The sequence below is a fragment of the Drosophila simulans genome, chromosome 3R (assembly GCF_016746395.2).
Source record: "Drosophila simulans strain w501 chromosome 3R, Prin_Dsim_3.1, whole genome shotgun sequence".
NCBI classification, from domain to species: domain Eukaryota; kingdom Metazoa; phylum Arthropoda; class Insecta; order Diptera; family Drosophilidae; genus Drosophila; species Drosophila simulans.
The window spans coordinates 5,149,795-5,169,587 of record NC_052523.2 but is presented as its reverse complement, the minus strand read 5'-3'; the positions used below and the strand labels follow the sequence as shown (position 1 = coordinate 5,169,587).

The following is a 19,793-nucleotide window of genomic DNA, read 5'->3' as shown; positions in this document are numbered from 1 at the left end:
CAATAAACCTATTTCTATTGATACGATTCGCTGAAAAGTGATTTAATGAATTGCAAATAGAATTCTCGGGGGTTCTTCGTTGAAAAGGGCAGTAAACTACAAGCAATCGATTGGTGATTAAGAATTTATGACAACCAAATTTTAAAAATAGCTCTTTGAACATCATATTTTACATTTCTTTTCTAATAATCGATATACCTCAGTGGAAAGCCCCTAGACTGAAAAAGGTTTAAAACATTTGGGAAACTTATTTATGCAAAGCCTGCTTTCCAAGATATGAAAGAAAGGAACCACCATACTCCCGAGTGCACTTGTAATCCCCGGATATATCACTTCGACGCTTCATCATGAGCAGACACTTGTTGCTCTGCTATCTGATAGTCAGTTGTGTGATCCCCGACAAAATCCCATCGATATAACGTTTTGCACCCGAAAAACCCAACTGACGGCCATTTTGTGACATATCACAAGGTGAGTATTCAAATTTATCAACATGAATGGTTCGAATAGCGTATTGGGGGGTGTGACGGTTGGTCCGAAGGAGGCTCTCAATGGTAAGTAATGACCATTCAAAAAGTATTTTGTACTTTACAGAACAAAATTATAACATAATAATGAATAGTGAATAATGAATGGTGATAAAAATAAAAGCGTTTTTCGGTGGTATGCGATAACTAAATGCGAACAATTCGAGACATTGACGAGGCCTACTGCTCGATAAGGAGCCATGGCCTGGGGGGCTTATGGTCGTCAAGTGAGGCTAAATTATTAGCAATTATCAGGAGACAAACGGTTTGAAATGACTTCGAAATTGGGCATAAATAATTGTGGCACGCATTAATAACAGCAAAGGAAGAACCGGCTGAATTTGTAATCCCCTCCAATGGGCATGTGTTTCGATGACAAGATGTCGATATTGTTCCCAACTTCGTTTTACATTTATAACTTTATTCGATCGCCTCGAAAGCTGCAGGTTTAAATACATATATATATATATATATATATTTTTACTTGACTTGTTCTCCATGAAGTTGCGTTTGATTCGAACTTTATCATATTTATTTATCTTCATTCTTTTATTTATGCAAATGAATAAATATTTGTATATAGCACTACGTTGGCTGCAAGTAATTAATAAGCAGTTTCATCATTGACCTCTTATTGCGTTTGATTCACTTATCTCTCTCTCTCTTTCGGTTCTCCTGTCTGATCCTCCTTTGCATATAGTGTACATATATCATAATATATATAGAGTTTAATTTAAGTTATCGTTAGCTTTATTTTATAACTATTTATAGGCTTCGCAAGAAGTTCTTCAAGGTTTGAGAGTTAAGAGTTTCTTTGAGTATTTGCTTGCTTGCTTTGATTTAAATTCCATTTAAAGAAAAACAACAGTTAAAATGCAAAATAAATTAATTCAACTACAATTTGAGACATAACTAGGCATGCACACATTGAGTTCTCAGTTTTGGATTCATCTTTCAGTTATTTTTGGTTTGAAAAAGCACTACGGGTTACAAGATCGTCGAGTATTTGGGGTTGTTGCCATTGTTCTGAACAAGCTTCCTAGTCATTACGAAATAAAATTAAATCCATAGACTCTTCGTCCTGGTAGCAATTAGTGAGAAAGTTCGAGTAGCAAACGAGTTAAAGTTAAAGTAGGAGTTAAGCTTAATCTTCATCATCATCCTTTGTATAAATACAAATTGAGTTTAAGTTAGATTTGGTAGGTAGTAAGTTAGGATAGGTTCATAACGTTTGCATATTGGTAGGTTGGTAGGCAGGCTAATGGCCAACAGCCCATTAGACCAGATTGGCCACGTGCGTCGTGTCCATGTGCTGAATTAAGGTGCGCATGAAGGACATCTCTTTGCGAGCGTTCTCCAGGATCACTTTGGGATCCTCCGATGTACAGCGCAGGCAGTTGGGCGCAAACACCATGGCCAGATTCGAGGAGTCCATTTTGGTGCAACTCACCACCTCGGGTATGGCAAATTGTTGCAGGAAATGTATTAGATACGTTAGAACCTGAAAGCAGAGGTATTTCTCAATTTGACAGCTCCTTTAATTTCGCTCAAAACTTATGACTTACCAGCTGATTTATTTCGGGCAACTTATTAACTATTTCTTTGGCTTTGTCGGGATCCTCTGTGTTTACGCAATCTTCGTAGTAGGCATCCGGTATAAGTGGATCGTAGAGTTCTCGGTACCACAGCTTAAGCAGACTGGCTGGCGTGTGTGCATCAACTAGGAAATGACATTGAACATTCATTTCATTTCATTCAGTAGTTCTTATAAAGAAGTAGTACTTACCCAATGTGTTTTTGTAATCAGGAACATCCCACCGATCCAGGCGGTTCTTCATGCAACCAACTTCATCCACATCCGCGGAGACTCGAAAGATTCCTTCAGTCTGCTTTCCATTCAGCAGGAGCACCTTAAAGATCGAAAAATATTTATTTAGAATGCGAATTAAAGTTAGGCCACCAATAACGTACATGCTCTGATAGTGTGGTCTGTATCCAGGGCAGCTTGCGGAAAGGAAATTTATCTTTTTGGAGATCCATGACTTCAGAAAGCGTGTTACCAAACATGCTGTTCCTTAAGATTTGTTGCTAAAAGTTGAGAATCGAGCAATTATTATAATTTGTTCTTAAGTTTTCGTGTGGGATTAGTTACCCGCGCTTGCTCCACCTCATCTACAGTTGGCTTTTTGGCTATTCGGCGTCCACTGCTCCCTATGCGATCCAAGCGGCGACAGCACACAGTTGCGTAGTGCGAGATTTGCACATGGATGGGCCACTTGCTAACCTCCAAGAAAGACGTGGCAAAGGTTGGATCGCGGTGCCGATTGACATAACTGCAATATATAACATCCAATTAAAAGAGTTACATTTGAATTTATATATAGAGTAACTGACTTGAGCAGCGTCGGTTGAAACGTGGGCGAAGGGGGTACGTAGGACAAACAAATGGCCATCAACTCCCAACCGCGGATGAGCGAGTCTCTTTTGGGATTCTCTGTCGTTTGCCGACACAACTGGACATATAGCTCGTCTCTTAATCTGGAAAGAACACAAGTTAATTTATGAGTTTATATATTTTCATGTTAATGAACTTACTGCTGTTGTGGTAGGGATGCACTGATAATTTCTATGGCCACTGAATTCAGAGTCATGCCTATGCGCGCCTTGCGATCCGCCATGTAAATCTGCACCAGCTTAAACAGTTCAATGGCCGTCTTCTTGTCTGCCTTGTCCCGGGACAATGCCAGCATGGGTCTGCTAATCGCCTCCGCCGTCCAACTAAGCATGTCGCGCACAGATGCCTTTTTCCGGAAGATTCCCTTTGAGTGCAAATTCAGATTGTCTGCAGCGAATTTCTCTATATCACATTCTTTCATGCAGGCCAACGTAGGTCCACCCAATCCCATGCCGCCCATTCCTTGCGCCCGTTCGCTGGGTGGAAAGATTTGCTGGATGGTGGGCTTCAGTGAGGGAGGAGCCATCTTGTGACCAGGTCGGGAAAGACTGGCTGGCGTCACAGTACCCACGGTAGCCTGCTGTTGACCGGCAACGGTACTGTGGCCGGTCTCTTCTTTGGATGATGCAGCCGGTCCCGATCCCTGATGGCCGGCGCCAGCTAGGCGCGATATCTGCCGATTGGGGGAGGGCAGGGTCTGCGACTGCTTCTGCTTGGCGTCGCTCGGTTCCAGGTGCAGCTGCTGCTGGTGGGGCAGTGACGGCGGTGGAACGTGATGACCATGTCCGTGCCCAGAGTAGGGCGGAGTATTGGAGTAAAGCTGCTGACCGTGATAGCCGCTTCCGGCTGAGGGACTGTGCGATACGGTGTCGTAGTATGAGATCTGGTAACGAGGCTTTGGCTTAGGGGCTGTGGCGGTTGGAGCCGAAGGTTCTGTCGCATTGCCGCCAATTCCCTCCAGCACAGCCTCCACGTTTTCAGAGCTAAAGTATAGATAGAATACAAAGTTAATTGGACTCAAAAAGAAGAAATAGAATCTATACTAACATGTCCTCCCTTCCGGCGGGATCGTGCGACGGATACATGTACGCGTAGTAGGATACGCTGTCACCCATATTGGCGTAGTCATCGATCATGCCGTAGTTGTGCTCCAGATAACCGCCATGCGTGTCCGATCCTCCGTCCGAATCCTCGTTGTCCGGTTCGTGCCCTGAGAGTGAGTGTTCCGACTGGCTATCCGAGTGGTACGAGTCCGAATCTCCGCCATCGCCACCACGGTATTCATAGCGACCGGACAACTTGGCCTGCTCGATGATGTAGTGTTTGAGAGGCAGCAGGTGGGGCATTTCCTGGTCCCAATTGGTGTACAAGGGCGAGGTGTTCCCATTGTCGTACTCCACGTCGCTGTTGTCAGCCTGCTGTTGATAATGATGCTGCTTTGAGCGCCGCTTCTCACCGCCTGTTCCTCCCCTTCCATCACCACTTCCTCCGCCCACATGGTAGCCTCGTTTGTCCAGACTAGAACTGGCGCTATGCCGCAAGGAGCTCTGTCCGGGATAATGATGCGACTGCGAACGGTTTGCCGAGGAGTTATTCGACTTCTGGCGCTGGCGGGCAGAGTCGTTGGAGCCGCGCGACGAGTGCGTCAGCAGGCCAAGGTTCTCTGTCCCACCTCCCGGTGAGATAGGCCCCGATTTTCCCAGCGAAATCCTTTCCAGACTCAGCAAGTCTAGGCTGTGGCTCGGCTCCTGCAGGCGCGGTGAATGCTGCAGCTGTGGCACAGTACTGGTGGCACTCGTCTTAGCCTGCCGCGAACTCTTTGTCTGTGGACTGATCGGACTCTGCGGACTAGAGTCGCTCGAGTGCTTTTTGTGGCTGCTGCTGCCGCTGCCCGCCGTGCTGGTGGCCGTGTTGCTGCCACTGGCTCCACCTCCGCTCTTGGTTGCATTGGTGGTGTGACGGCGCCGCGAGAGAGGTGTGTTTTCCACTGACTTGAAATACTTCTCGTGCATAGAGTCATCGCTGGCAGCTCCTCCATTCGCTGCTTCCGCGCTGCTCTTCCGGTAAGATTTGCTGTGGTGGCCAGCGGCGGCGGGATTGATTGAAGAGGACATGAAACTGCCGGAGCGGGCCAGCGACACTTTGTATTCGCGATCTAAAAGAGTTGGGAATATTTAAAATAAACATAAATCGTTTTGCTCTAAACTACGTTTGGCTGCATTTGAATTTAAGTTCGCTCCTACTACATATGTTTAATTTATATGGAAATTCATCATCTTCCTCTGGCAAAGTTTTCTTATCTAACTCATTAGCACATTTTTCGAAATTTTTAATAGCTTATGCATGTATAATTCTAGCAACCAAACGAGTTTCACAGCGTGGAGAAGTTCTCGTACCGCCTCCGTAGGACTTGCCCGCTGGGGCTCCGGTACCAGCAGCTCCTCCGCCACTGCGTTGTGCGCTTCTCTGCTGATGCTGCTGTTGTGCGTAGTTGTATTGTGCAGCGGGCGCTGCATCCGGCGACATCTTTTTCTTCTGCGACTGGGGCGTGTGAATGGAGTGTGTAGGCGAGGCAATGTCCGACGACTTGGAGGAATAGCCCTGCAGGTGGTTGGGCAGCAGCTGGTGATCAAAATACTTGTCCCCATAGCCACTGCCACCGGCGTAGGATGAGGATGTGGAGGTGCTGCCATGCGGTAAGTTATGCGAACTGGTGCTCTCTTGCAGCATCTCGAAACTGTAAGGCAATCCGTAACCCAAGCGCAAGCAGAGATGGAGATGGGGGTACAAAAGCGATTTAAAGCCGATGAAGTGATGGATGCCAAACCTCAAGTACTTACGCTCCATTGTCCTTGCCACCGCCACGCTGCTGCTTTTGCAGCGAGCCCAGACGCAGGTTATCCGGATGCCCCGACACCGGAACGCCGCTGTCATTGAAGCGCCTGTAGCCATGCGCACTGGACAGACTAGAGTCGCTTGACTTGCCCGATTCCTTATACTGATTGCAGGAGTCTGTCAGGTTAGAAGGATGTTGATATGAGTCACCAGGAAGTCAGGGTTGACACAAAGCACTTACCTTGCGAACGCCTGGAGGCATAGCCCTGCGGATGCTGCTGCTGCATGTCCATCGACCGGGATGAGTCACCAGTGCCAACGCTGCAAAGTGGCCCAGAACGAAATGTAAACAAATGTGAGTGTAAACAATGCGGGAGCAGGCCCCAAATGGGGTTACTCAACTCAAGGCAAGCCAACTCACCGAAAGCTTTGACGACCACGTGGACTAGAGATCACTTCGCTGCTGGTTAGCTTCTCCTCCGAGCTCGCCACCGTCCCGTTGCCACCGCTGATCCGCTGCTGGCCACGTCCTTTCTTGTTCGGTCCCGACATGGGCGAGGGCTGTTGCTGCTGCTGGGAAGCGTGCTGCACCTGCTGCTGCTGCTTTTGGGGCGTGGTCTGCTCGCGACGTTCGCTGGGATCGGTGTTCTGCTTGAGCGTCTGCAGCTTCGCCAGCGGAATGATGTCGCACTTACTCGGCCGGTGCCACACGGTCTTCTGCGTGGCCGCATTGTAGTAGTAGAACCGCTGGGTATTCGTATCAAACAGTTCCCACCACTGCGATGAGTCGGTCCGCTTAATTGGCACATCCTGTAAAGCGAGAACGGAACGGGAATGAGTTACGTAGTAGAACTGGGAACGAGAACGGAACGCGGTACGCGTGGCAAAATTAGTTTGGATCGTTGTCATCTCTCATCGCAGAGAGTTGTCGTGTGTGTGGGATTGTGCAGTTCGGATTTGGATCGCTGGTCGTGGAATTTGGGATAGGAATCCAGACGGGCGGAGGCAACACGTGGGCCGTGAGATCGACGGGCGTTGATTAGATAAACATTCATGAACATAGATATGCCGTGAGTTGAAGCTTAAACCAATCGATGCATAATTCCTGACCGGAAAAAGTGCCTACTGCTCATGCAAATTATCATGAAATATTACTCTTGGTTACTCTTCTCTCATGAATATAACTCAAAAATCTATATATATTTCTATTCAGTTACTTTGCTTTTGAAATGAAAACCATTGAGAATTATTCCGACGTCCAGTTCTTATCACTAGCAATCATCATTGAATTCGCTCATTTCTATGAAAACCCAACTACTACAATCACATGGCACACATTGAAAGCATTACAATTTCTGCACGTTTCAACATCTGTCTCATAAACGTATGTATGCAGTTTCATCAGAAGTGACACCGGACCCAATGACATTGAGCTCGAGTGGTGGCAATGATGAGTTCCAATCCGCTAAAGCTTCGACGGCTCCATTGTTGCTGTTGCATGGCGCTGGCTTTTATCCCTCCTCTTGAATTATCCAACAATTACACAAAGGCAGATCTATTTTGGTATCTCAGCTCGAGAGCTTTTCTTCGGGCTTAATCAGCAAACTCGAGCGCACAAAGAGTGCGAGTGGGTGTGCCTCTGTGTGTGTGTGTGTGTATGTGTGTGTTTATAATCTCAATCTGAAGGGTTTTATCAGCCGAGTAAATACAAATACAACAAGTGCTTGCCAAACAGGAATGAACGTTCCCCTCTGCCCCCCGCCTGCTGTCGTTCAAATGAGCCTTGCCGGCGCATCAGTGTTGGGAAAGGTATTTACATTGCATTAAGTTTGTGTACAAGATTTAATGTACCTAGGGATTACATAAGATTGCTGCCATTGAATTTAATAGTTTGGTTCGTCCTTATAAGGTAGATAATTCTGATCGATCGATTATCATCAAATGTATTGATGTTTTTAAAACCCTATTCGCATCTATTATATTTTGAATTACATTTTCGTACAGCTTACAGCTTTTGAACACTAAACTTTAGTAATACGTTGTAATGCACATACATCTCTGATTTTATCCTCCCTTTAATATCTGGCCTTGATGACGAGGCGCGTGTGCTTAATCCGCTCCATCTCGCTCACTCCTCGCTCCCCATCTCTGTCTCGCCCAGAAGTCAGGGTTATTTCTGCAAAATGCATGCAGTAAGAGCAGCAGTAGCAGCCGCAGCAGCAGCGTTGACCTTGAACTTTTGCGCTGCAGATGCGTTCACTTCAGACTGCAGGGAGACCCAGCTCCAGCTGCACTTGCCCGGGCCAGTGGGGCGGTGGGATGTGGGATGTGGGCGGTGGTTGGTCCCTGACCCACGCCCTCTTTTAATTCAGATGCCTGCTGGCGTTCTGCTGCTCTTGCTTTTGTGGTTGCAACTGGCCACAGATAGATGGCAACAATAACAATGCCCAGCCCCGCCCACCGTTCAACGCCCACCGCCCACTGCCCATCGCACCCCGCTGCAAATGGAAAGCTTTCGGCTTGGCTGCTTTTCATTTCTGGTTTTCATTTCCATTTCGAAGCGGCGCCCCGATTGCGTTGCATGTTGCATAATTTGTGGGCGCGACCAGACGACGATTGGGTGGAGAGGGTGTGTAGGGGGATGGATGGGCTGGGACCAAGGCCACCCAGTGGAGATGGGCCACTCAGATGCCACGTCGCCTCGTTACGCTTTTCGCATTGTTGGCTTTCCAACTGCCAGTCAGTAACTCAGTCAGTCAGTCAGTCATCCAGATAGTCATCCCTCCCTCCGCGCCACCAATGATCCGATTCCCCGCTGCCTCCAGTTAAATGCGAGATGAACTATAAAAAGAAACATCAAGCGACTCGACCTCATTTTTCTGCCTGCTACAAAATTCTTACCTAACTTTTCATAATTGTGGAATATGAACAACAATGCCCTACATTTTAATCACAAAACGGTCAGCTGGAATTTGCCCATTTTGTTTGTGGGAAGTTTGGTGTGTAACCAATTAATTAAAGCATTTAAACAGTGCCTTTCACATTTTTATTTGTTATCATTTCATTTGCAATTAATTAAGTATATCAAATAGCATATAGGCGTTCTTTTGAATTGCTGACTAAATATTCACTTTTAAATGATTAGCTTTTTTAATGTTTCCTGATATTTCAAAAATAAGATATCCAGAGTTTCACTAAAAACAAAAGACCGTATCAAAATCATACTGTCAAAACGATTTATTTTTCAAAAATATGCACATTCCTCATGGATTAAATTGTCGGAATGATTTGCTTTTGCAGAACATACCATAGGAATGATTACTCATACGCCCTGTGTGAGCAGAGATGAAAGGCCTATATGCGCAGCAAGAGATATACATACTAGTAAATAAATGTGATTCCTACTCCAAAAATTGGAGAACGGACTTGGCCATTTATTAGATTGATATGATTTAATTGCGACCCCATTAATTTCCTGAATTGAGCCAAGCTTTATATATATATATACACATATATAGTAGATCCCCCGATTAATGCATTCCGTTTCGTTATCTGCCATTCAATTTGCCAACCATTTGGAGTACAGCATGTGGCATGTGCGTCTGGCGCTTATTGAAAAACAATTACAACTTTTAATCAGCGGCAAGTGGGTCGATCGAGGCAAAAAAAGCGAGGCACGCACAAGATTTCTAATCGCTCGGAGTCTAGAGTTCCTCGAATACAAGAACACTATGGCCGAGGTCAGTTTCGGACCCAAACCACTCTTCCTTTCATCTGCTCATCTGTTCAGCTGTGAGTCATGCAGCGGGAAAACAAGCAAATGATATTAAATGAGACGCAGACACACTGGGGTAAAAACAAACGGAAAGTCAACGCGCAGCTTTCGTTTGGCCCCGCCGGAAAATTAGGTCATCGCCAGAGCAAATTTTGAAGTCCAGCGTAGATCTCGAAATAGAATCCATGGAGGCGATAACATCTCGTCTCTTCAAATTCGAATGGAATGTGCCGCCAAAAATCGAGAGCAATGAATAGAATTGAATTGAACTAAAGCCATATATACGTACGTGTGTAGATCTCACTTCAATTTAAAGTTTGCTCACTTTTCTCGTCGCATAAAAACAATCCCGCAATAACTTCATCCAGACGAAAGCAATAACAATTAAATATCCGATTTATAGATTAAGGCAATGCAGTTATCGCCGAGTTGGGCACATGTTTCACATTCCCGCCAGTGGATCGGAATGCAGATCGCGATACAAATACGTATTTATAGATCAGTGGGCAACAAAAGAGCCTAGTCCTACGCTTATTTACGATATGGGGCTACTAAATAGCTCCACCATAGTTCAGCAACCCGGGAAATTAATTCATTCATGGGGGGGATGGATCTGCGTTCGAAATTGACCATCAATCAACTGCACGCACTGACAAATAAATACGAGTGATTCGCTTATATGATGAATAAAATATATATGTTACAAGTTATATAAGTTCTTGAACCTCCTGTATTTTCCCACAAAATATGACTAAGCCAAATAAAGCACAAAATCATTGTGCGTTGCTTAAACTCAGACAATTTCGCCTCCGGGGGATTTGGAAATTTTTAATGTATCTTCGCCTGCAAGAAGCTCCGAACGACGAAATTCATTAGCAATATTTATGCACATTTAATTGACTTCGTAATTGCTTTCAAATTGTGCCAAGCAAAGCGGAAGAAGTCGGTATTTAGCTGTGTGCCTGTGTGGATCCGAAAAGCACACTTTGGCCGCAGCGACAGGAAACCAAACTTGGCCCAAGAAGGCAATGGGCGATGGCCAAACGACGAGGAAGAAGACCGGGTGCCAAGGAATACCTCAAACCCAAGTCTGGGATCATAGATAATGCATGACATGCATATTCAGCAAGTGGGTATATGAATATTGAATTCAAGTTACACAATACTAGGTATTATTCTACCATATAGGTACTGATTTTGGTATTTCTATTTAGTTTATTTATAAATTCAATTAATCTATAAATTCTGGAATATGGATACCAATTCTAAAAATGGAAATATGTTATGATAGTAAGATACCACCCTCTTCTGATCAGATACAACCTTTGAATCGAATCACTTCTTTGAAACTGAGTCTTAGGTCTAATATGCCCACAATACAATCGGTATACAGCGACCTCACTGACAATTGAAATATTTTGTCGATTGCGTAGCCCACGAGCCTCCACTGAAGCGCAGAGGAAGGCCCAGATCGAGGTCTGACCGTTTTGGAGGAGGCGCCGCATTTGGTTGCACCATCCCCCCTCTGAAGGGAGGGACTGGGATTGCGGATTGGGCGCGAGCAGTTGGAGCACATGGAGCACTTGGATGACGCCGGCGGACGCACGTGAACATCCAATGAATCTGGTGCCTACTGTCTTGGGGTCTTGAGGCGGGTTTCGTAATGTGAAACATGAAACGAGCAATGGACGTGCAACTTGTGGGCAACTTTTCTTTTCTTTACTGTTTCTCCCTGCCAACCGGAAGTTTTACAAAGCCAAATGGGCAAAAAGAGCGACAAAAAACAGTATGAAAAAGTTGACAAAACGTCGAGAGGCAGGGAAGGAGAGGGGGGGCGGTAATTTCGAGTTATAATAAAAAAAAAGAAAGAAAGGGGAGAAAAAAGTAGACGGTGTCCCAGCGCAATTGTGAATAAATTTCAAATCACGTACAATGAACGCAGCAGCAGCGAGAGTTGTAGTAGTCTTGTTGTTATTGTTGCTGCTGCTGGTGACACCAAAGGGAGCCCGGCTAAAACAAAGCGCTGCAAGTTGGCCAACACAAGCAGCAGCGAAAAAACGAGAACAGAATGTTACTAATTTAAAGCGAGTTAGCAATGAGCGAGGGTGGAACAATGAGTACGCAGCAAAGGGGTGCTCGGCAAGGTGGTGCAGTCACCCCAACTTTAATAATGCCATTTTCACGCCGCCCTGCATAAATTGTGCGGATTATATGGCGCAGTGAAAAGGATTCACTTCCTCATCGCCACGAGGGGAAGCGGCAACAATTGCAGTAGCTGCAATCAGATACTCAAATCGGGGGCAGGTCTTTATAGACCTTATCTAGTACTTCGGAAGGGGCAGAATGGAGTCGGAAGTGTCGACTTTGCGCTGCCAAATTCACAAAAGAGTCCCACAAATCGCAGCTATGGTATGTTCATATAACAGGTTGAGTAGAGTTTGTAGGTGAGCTTCTTATGCAGGAAATGCTTTATTATTTATACTTTGAAATAAATAATAACTAACATAATATAATATTTTACCAGATGAAAAATATATAGAAACATAAGCTATTATAATGTAACTTTCCTTTGAGATATTCCTGAAGATTACGTTGTTTTTAGTTTAAGGAAAGATAAATTAGCTTAGCAATAAAGTTTTCATAAACAAGTCCATTGATACTTTAAGCATATTATGGTTTTCTTAATCTGCTCTCATTCTCTCTCTTTTTGGTCAAAGCCATGTTTGTGGGTGCGGAGGGGGTGTAATCAGAATGCGGATGACGTAGTCGATGAGTCAAACGGAGAGTGAGAGTGACAAAAACCGAAATGAAATGCACATAAATAAGCATTCGAAGAGGGCAAAAGAGAGAGCGAGAGCCCGGCGACTGCAGCAATGGCAATGCCTTGATGGTAAGATAACGGGGAGGGGGAGAACGGAAGAAGAGCCGCAGGACGAGCAATAAATCATGGCTTAAAAGCGGACCTACACCCACTTACACACAAAGAAATTATTTGAAAGTTGTCAACAAGTAAAATTTTTAGTTTTCAAAAAATTTTTGAGAGAACTTTCTTAAATTGAGAAATATTGGAAAAAATCACTTAAGCCTTGAAATTTGTAGTTGTTGTAAAACATTAAAAATAATTTCTATAATTACATATTTATAATAAATAAACATTTTCCGATTACGTTATATTGATTTACCATTTTTTTTTTGTGTAGCCCCTCACGTAAGCCTTTCCATTATGGATGCAGGACATGCACTCTACTGCACACACATACCTTCAGAAAACTCCTGGCCAAGTGTGTGCAATCAGGAGCGAAACGAGGACATTGCAGGCCAAAAACAAAATCAATGAAATTTTCCCTACTTCCTTTGGCAGGAGGCAAAAAGAGAAAGGCGAGGGGGTAGGGTATTGAAAGAGGGGTGGCCTGGTTTGCTCGTCTGGCCGATGTTTGCCTTTCGGCTTCGTCCTGCAGGCGAGACCAAAGTTATTAGTCCGCAACACCTTTTGGCGTTGCCGCATTAGCCAAACAGCATAAAAAATGCAAGAAAAAAACACCATGCATTTCAGCAAACAGACAGCTAATGGTTTTTCTTTCGATGCCGTCTGAAAAGGAAAAGTTTTGCCTTCAGATAGGGAAAATATTTGCACTGAGGCATGAAAGACTGCAACATTTCCTCCTTTTACCCAGCTGTTATATCAGAACGGTTATGATGATGCGCTCATCGTTCGACAGTTATTTTAATATAATTAACCTTGGTCACGCCACTTGGCGAAGTGGGTTACGAAAAATTTGCAAGCCAAACACAAGCAAGAAAATTGCGCAAACAAGTGACCCCGAGTAGTAATTAAACCGCCAGCCGCACAACAAGTTACTCATCTAATCAATGAAGTGAGCGTGGTCACTGAACCCCATAAACATCTTGTGTTGCGTAAGATAAGACGTGAAAACTGTTGACTTCTCATAACTATAATTAATAACCAATGAATAATACTCATATTCAAGTCATGATGTTCGTCTTAAATCTTCTCTGAGCGCATAAAGAAATAATTAAAAATATGCTATTACAAAGATATTGATAAAAGTAATGTAGATTTGAAAAGTTTTGGATATTCTTTTTAGAGCTATAATGAATAATGAAAGCCAATAAAACCAATGCCCAATAGGTGGCAGAAAAGTTGAGACAATAACTCAACAATGTTTTAATTAGATTTTAAGATATCGTTTGAATCACAGATGGCTTCCGTTCGGAACTTAATTTTAGAGCAGTTCTTTGCTGATACACATAAATATACAACTTAAGAGACTTGTACTTACTTCTGGTGGATCCCAAACACACTCGCCCGTGGTGAGATTGGCGTACATGTGCTCCTTGGTGCGAGGCTCGATGATTTCTACCCATTCTATTCTGCTTGTCCGGAGCAAAGAAGGAGATGTGGATCCGGAGAAGGCGAGAAATACACATAAATAAGACATAAAATGCGATTGCTTCTATTTTCGAGCGGCCGAAAAATGTATCTCAGGAATGCCAGCCGTCAGTCAAGTTTCTCGAGATTCGAAACTTGCTGAAAAACGCCCTCAAAAGCGGCAGCAAAAATCAACAACGGGCAAATACCCCGGCAAACAAATGTTTCATTCAGCATTTCAGAGCATTCATTGAGGCAATGTCATAGGAGATACCAAAAAGTTGACCAAAATCGGCATTGTGCGTAGCATCTTAAAGTGTGTGTGTGTGTGTGTGCCGGTTTTCCCCCATTCAATTGGTCTTTTCACTATGCTGACAAACATATTTAGTCGAGCATTATCCGGTTTTTCCTTATTTGAAAATTGCAGTCCTGACACACTCACACACACACTTCTACACACGCCTGGCCAAGAATGGGAGTTGGGAGAGAGTGGGTGAGGTGAGCAAAAGAGGGTGTAAGTGCTGGTAGTACTCTCTCTGGCTCTCTCCATTTGGCACATTTGGCGGACGACGCTTGTTGCCGCGCCTTGCCAGAAAATCGATTTTGCAGGCGCCTCGGGCCACAAAAAGAGCCAAAAAGTGCATAAATCAGGAATTTAATCAAGGTAAAGGAAAATGCACGCGACAAGCGAGAGTGAGAGAGGGAGACTCGAAGAGAGACACGCAGGGAGGGAGAGTCGCCACCCACACACGCATTCTCACGCACGCACACACATACTCCGGCAGGCAAATGCGGTTCCTTCCGCACTCATTTTCATCTCCCTCCCACTTCCACTTGCACGTCCACGCCCACCATCTCCTTTTTCCACCCACCCACTCGCACTGCATGGAAATTAGCTGCACTCAAGAGTGCCATTTATTTAACAAAAGCATCTGCAGCTGGTCATTGTTGTTGCTGCTCTTGCTTTCTTAATAAATTGTATACACAATTTCGACATTCGCGTTGTCTGGAGATTGCCGTATTTGTTGTTGTATTTCTTTGCTGCCGCTGATGGTGGTGTTGTAGTTTGTAGTGTAACGGCACACACCTTTCACAACTTGAACTCATTTTTTTCTCTGCTCTTTATTAGGGGGCTGCTGCTGCTGGTTGTTGTTGTTGTTGTTGCTGCTGCTGGCGGTTTCTCTAGCTTGTTGTTGTTGCTGCCTCCTTTTGCTATTTCTACTGCTGCCGCTGCTGCTGCTTCTTACTCCTTGCCTACACACACACAGGCACACCCGAAAGCACGCACACACCCCGAACGCACTTTATATATATAAATATATATATTATTTTCTTTCACTTATTTTCGTTTCGACCGCGACAGCGAATATGCAATTTTTCTCTCAATTGATTTTTTCTACACACTCGCACTCCTTTTCACATGCGTGCAGTTTATGTTGCTATTGCTGCTGCTACTGCTGCTGCTGTTGTTGTTGTTCTGGCTGCCGCTGCAGTGCAACTTGTAACACTTTCACATTTATGACATAATGGACTGGCCATATTTTTGCTTGGCTCTTCGTTTGTGCAACTGCATGTTCCCAGTGCTTTTTAATATTTATGCTGCAGTGCGTGCAAATTCGAACGCGAGACGATCCGCTTTTCGCTGCATCTATGCGCTGAAGATGTGCCGCAGTCGATGGGCTTGTCGATAGTGGGAAGGCTCGGTGCCGGCACTATCGATTGCGAACACTATCCGATAGTATCGGATAAGTTATCAATGTCGAAGTTATACTATTTTTCGGGCTTTTGCGTTTTAAATTTGCAAATCTAAATAATACAACATTTTTTTAAAAGCTATAAAGTAGTTTCTCTTATGGATGTATCGATAAGAACTCGGTTCACATCGCTCTAAAAGTGTGTCACCACCAACAGAAAACCAAAACAAACACGACGCGAACGGTGTGACCAGCACACCAATAATTTAAAAAAGGAGAAAGATCTTGATTTGAAATATGTTTAGTCAATTAAAACATTGTTTTGTTACTGTATTATTATTTATTTTATCTGCGCCGTCGAAATAAAATCTCATTTTGTGTTCAAAACTTAGTTATCAAAAATATTTTCTATTTCTCGGAAAAACACTTTTAGCTTTCTTCACAGAGGGGTTTTTTTTGACTGGAAAACGACTTAGCTCGGCATTAGTAACAGTCCGAAATCATGTTCTCATCGTCGCGCTTCAGCGCACCTAGGATGTCATCCAGCAGGGAGGTAAAGTTCTCTTTGCACTCGAACCACTCCTGGTGCTGCTTGACTAACTGGTCCAAATCAATGGTCTTGAGCTCCTCAAAGAACTGCCGCAATGGCACTGCGAACTGCTTATAGTAGAACTCATCGATGTGCCGCTTCTCCGCTGTTTTCCCTTCCGCGTTTATCTGCATCTGGGTCTCAAACGCCTTCTCCAGGAGCTGCGCATCCTGCGAGTTCAATATGGACTCTATGACTTCGTCCGCCTCGGTTTGATTGACCGGTGGCTGCTCTGGAATCGGAGTTGGCTGCGGCTGGGACGGAAAGTCGAATGTTGGACGCTCTCTATCCGAGAGCGGCGTTCGCATTTCGATCTCCTCCATTATGCCCTTGTAGCGCTCAAACTTCTCCGTCATGATCTTGACACCCATAATGAGGAATTCCAGAACCTCCATTGAAGTCTCCTCGCGCAGGCACTTGAGCATGATGCCAAAATATCCGTACTGTTGGACTCCTCCAAATACTTTGGCAATGCTGGTTTGGATCTCTTTCTCCGTCAGCGTGACAATCTTCTTCTGTTCCTTAGAGAAGGTCACTGTGGGAAAAGAGCCATCTATCATGCCCTGATTGCTGAACTGCCGGTAGAACTCGCGGCGCCAAAAATTCAAAGCATTCAGCTTCACCTCCGTGTGATGATCCCCGATAACACAATAGTTTAGGGTTGAGAAGAGCGTGTTCTTGTACTTCTCGTGGATCTTGCGGTGCTCGTAGATCTTCATCAGCGTAATCACGGCCTCGGCTCTCACGATATCGTTGTTCTCCCGATACATAACAAACAAAAGATGGTCCTGTCGAGAATTTAAAGTGTTTAATTAATTATTGTTTCTGGGCATATAAACAAATAAACTCACCACAAGATCGAGCTGGCTTAGACCATTCTCCCACAAAAGGTTTATGGAGACCATTTGGGAAAGACACTTAAAGGCAGACGCTCTCACATAACCTTCCGAGTCATTCTTGGCCATTTCGTAAACTATCGGGGGTATCTTTGAGTCGATTAGAAACCGTTGAAAGGCGGGAAACTCTACATGAGCAACGTATCATTAAAGTTAGGCACTACGTTAAGATAATCACATGCTTACTGATGCGGGAGATACTGGCTATAGAGGTGGTGAGCTCCAGCGTTGTGTCACGCACCTCCCACATTGTGTCGTGCATTCGCTTGACGATAATGGGACCCAGACAAACCAGCGCCGAGCCCTGCAAGTTATCCACCAAAAGAGCCATGTTCGGTGAAAGGAAATGCTCCACAGCCAGCTGGACGAGCTTCAGCGCTTGGACAGTGCACTGTAAATACAGAAACAAATGTAACTGAAATTTTTACCCAATGGGAATGAGTGCATGTTTCGCTTACCCTGGCATCCATGCTTGTGTTCTCCAGGACAAATGCCAGACAATTGACCAGGCCAATGGTCTCCACCGACTCCTTCCACGTGATCTTGAAGCGTTCGATCAAGGTGCGCAAGCCCACCATGACGGAATGCAAAACTTGTGGATCGTTGACGACCTGTTCGGTGCCCCGGGGATACAACTCTAGGTAGGAGCTGCCCGCGCTGCTCACGCTGTGACAGTCTTCCTGCCCATTGTTTGTTATAACACTCATGGCCACTGCCTCGCGAAGCACATATAGCAAAGCCTGACACACAGTAACCGCCTGCTCCCGATCGAGAACGTTTTCCAGAGCCAACAGGCTGTGTATGCACTTGTTTGCCAGGCCGGCCGTCACCAAGCCAACAGCCATGCCGTCTGCAGAAAATAAGTTGTCCCGCATTGTGTAACAGAGCCTCAAGGTCTGTTCGCAGGAGATCTCCAGCAACTTGACAACATAGGCGTCGAAGAGCTCAACCTTGCTCTCCTCGTCGGCGATCTTCTGTGCGTACTTAATGGAGAAAAGCAACGGCAGCATGTGAAAGCAGATTAGCTGGTTTTCAAACGTAACGCGCTCTTGTTGAATGACAATTTCCTTGGGCGCACGAGGTCCCAGTTTTTTCCACAGTACATGATTGAGCTCCGCCAACTTCACAAAGCTCAAGCCGTCCTTGCGGGTAATAAAGAATTTCATGATATTAAAGAATGCCAACCCAAACTCGGTGAACTCCTCCGGCGGCTCGGTGGCGTCCGGATTCAGCAACTTTTCGTGCAACAGCAGGGCGAAGTTATAGCTGCTCAGCGTGGTGAAGATCTTCTCGATAAAGTACGGATTGTGGGTCATATCGATTAGCTTCCAAATGGTAATCTCGAAGTCGTGATACTCCTTGAGCAGAGTGATCAGAGTGGTGCGCTCCTCGAGCACCAGCGTCTGCTGTAGTATGTAGGACAGCAGATCCAATGTCGCCGAGATCTTGTGCAACAGCTCGTTGTCGTCCACCTTGATGTGGATGCGCTCCACGTCGTCGGTGTTCTTATACAGATTGTCGTGAATCGGCTGCATAATCTCCGACAGAATCTCCAGGGTAACAGCCTTGTCGTGCAGCTTGTCGCAGGACTTGTACAACATGTTGTAGAGCACCTGACGGGCCTCCCGCACCACGTACAGCGTGTGATCGTTGTTGGAATACTGGATGAGCAGCGTCCAGATGCGGTGCATCCGCAGAAAGGCCAACACCATGCTATACACGGTAATGGCTTTCATCAGACGTATGCCACCTAACTTAATCGATGGGCTTAAGTTGTGTTCCCTCTGTAGGAGTTTTACTGCTCTAAAATGGTAGTGGATTTATTTTAAGAGATTACAGCCAAGTTTTCTATCCTGCCACTCACCTGTTTACTATATCCAGCTCCCTTAGGCGCACGATCATCCACTCGTTGTTCGCCAGAAAACTGGTCAGATTCAGCATGAAGGATATTACCTTCGGGTGGATCTTGTTGAAGTCCTCGGTCACCGCCGTGATGCACCTGTCCACCCACTCCACCACGAATGGGGTCTGCAGCACAAAGGCGTTCTCTACGGGCAGATCGGATTAATTTGAGGATTTAATGGCAGATAGCAGGGGCACTCCGATTGGTAAACTCACCCTTGGCCTGCAAGTGTGTGAGGAGCTTCTCAAAGTAAACATTGTTGGTAGTGGAAAAGTTCTCGCGCAAAAATATGTCAAATATCGTTCGCAGGCGCGACAGCACCTCCTCTTGCTTCTGCATCTTGCTGGTTCCACACTGACTGCTTGAATGGCGACTACCCCTTATGGCATAGTTTTGGAGCTTACAATTGTTTCACCGAATAATGAAATCGTTGATTGCGGGTTCTGGTTCTTATCACGCCGAAAGACACTTGTTTTGCACTGAGTGGCCGTGCACGTTTGCAGTCGAAATCCAAAGCGCATTCGCCAGGGTTGCCAGGTGAGCGGTCATAGTCATGCATCGAAACATATAACGGTCAATTGGATAGTTCCCATTTATCCGTTACTAATAAGTAATAGCATTACTACCAATAATTATAATTACATAATTATACTACCTTACTGCAGAAAGAACTCTATCCAAAACTTTTTCGTTTTGTTTATACCCCTAAGATTACACTCTTTATTTAAT

General features: G+C 45.1%; 2 protein-coding genes and 1 long non-coding RNA gene across 3 annotated transcripts; 1 reads left to right on the top strand and 2 right to left on the bottom strand.

Moving 5' to 3' along the window:
• Window positions 1–927: 927 nt before the first annotated feature.
• Window positions 928–15,697, bottom strand: LOC6727242 (hornerin). The gene is made up of 14 exons (XM_016176321.3): window positions 15,070–15,697; window positions 13,894–13,984; window positions 6,239–6,627; window positions 6,059–6,138; window positions 5,823–5,994; window positions 5,379–5,719; window positions 4,030–5,137; window positions 3,123–3,965; window positions 2,922–3,065; window positions 2,680–2,860; window positions 2,499–2,615; window positions 2,314–2,437; window positions 2,093–2,247; window positions 928–2,028 (listed from the first exon to the last, which is right to left on the bottom strand). The coding sequence occupies exons 1-14, from the start codon at window positions 15,087–15,089 to the stop codon at window positions 1,804–1,806; spliced, it is 3,990 nt and encodes a 1,329-aa protein (XP_016033743.1). The 5' UTR covers window positions 15,090–15,697; the 3' UTR covers window positions 928–1,803.
• Window positions 6,621–13,756, top strand: LOC123327241. Its single transcript, XR_006541823.1, has 3 exons — window positions 6,621–6,887; window positions 12,310–12,482; window positions 12,793–13,756. It is a non-coding gene; the product is annotated as an uncharacterized LOC123327241 (long non-coding RNA).
• Window positions 15,698–16,064: 367 nt separating the features above from the next.
• On the bottom strand, window positions 16,065–19,571 carry LOC6727241. The gene is made up of 6 exons (XM_002102597.4): window positions 19,280–19,571; window positions 19,026–19,209; window positions 17,620–18,964; window positions 17,348–17,552; window positions 17,117–17,289; window positions 16,065–17,053 (listed from the first exon to the last, which is right to left on the bottom strand). The coding sequence occupies exons 1-6, from the start codon at window positions 19,401–19,403 to the stop codon at window positions 16,160–16,162; spliced, it is 2,925 nt and encodes a 974-aa protein (XP_002102633.2). The 5' UTR covers window positions 19,404–19,571; the 3' UTR covers window positions 16,065–16,159.
• Window positions 19,572–19,793: the final 222 nt, after the last annotated feature.

What these genes read in the sequence shown, in the direction of transcription:
- LOC6727241 (XM_002102597.4), bottom strand. Translation starts at nt 19,403, where the DNA reads ATGCAGAAGCAAGAGGAGGTGCTGTCGCGCCTGCGAACGATATTTGAC. An exon ending in CACACACTTGCAGGCCAAGG is followed by an intron (nt 19,210 to 19,279) that starts GTGAGTTTACCA and finishes ATCTGCCCGTAG; the next exon opens with AGAACGCCTTTGTGCTGCAG. An exon ending in TAAGCCAGCTCGATCTTGTG is followed by an intron (nt 17,054 to 17,116) that starts GTGAGTTTATTT and finishes AATTCTCGACAG; the next exon opens with GACCATCTTTTGTTTGTTAT.
- LOC6727242 (XM_016176321.3), bottom strand. Translation starts at nt 15,089, where the DNA reads ATGAGTTCAAGTTGTGAAAG. An exon ending in GGTGGCAAGGACAATGGAGC is followed by an intron (nt 5,720 to 5,822) that starts GTAAGTACTTGA and finishes ATTGCCTTACAG; the next exon opens with TTTCGAGATGCTGCAAGAGA. An exon ending in AGACCACACTATCAGAGCAT is followed by an intron (nt 2,438 to 2,498) that starts GTACGTTATTGG and finishes TCGATCTTTAAG; the next exon opens with GTGCTCCTGCTGAATGGAAA.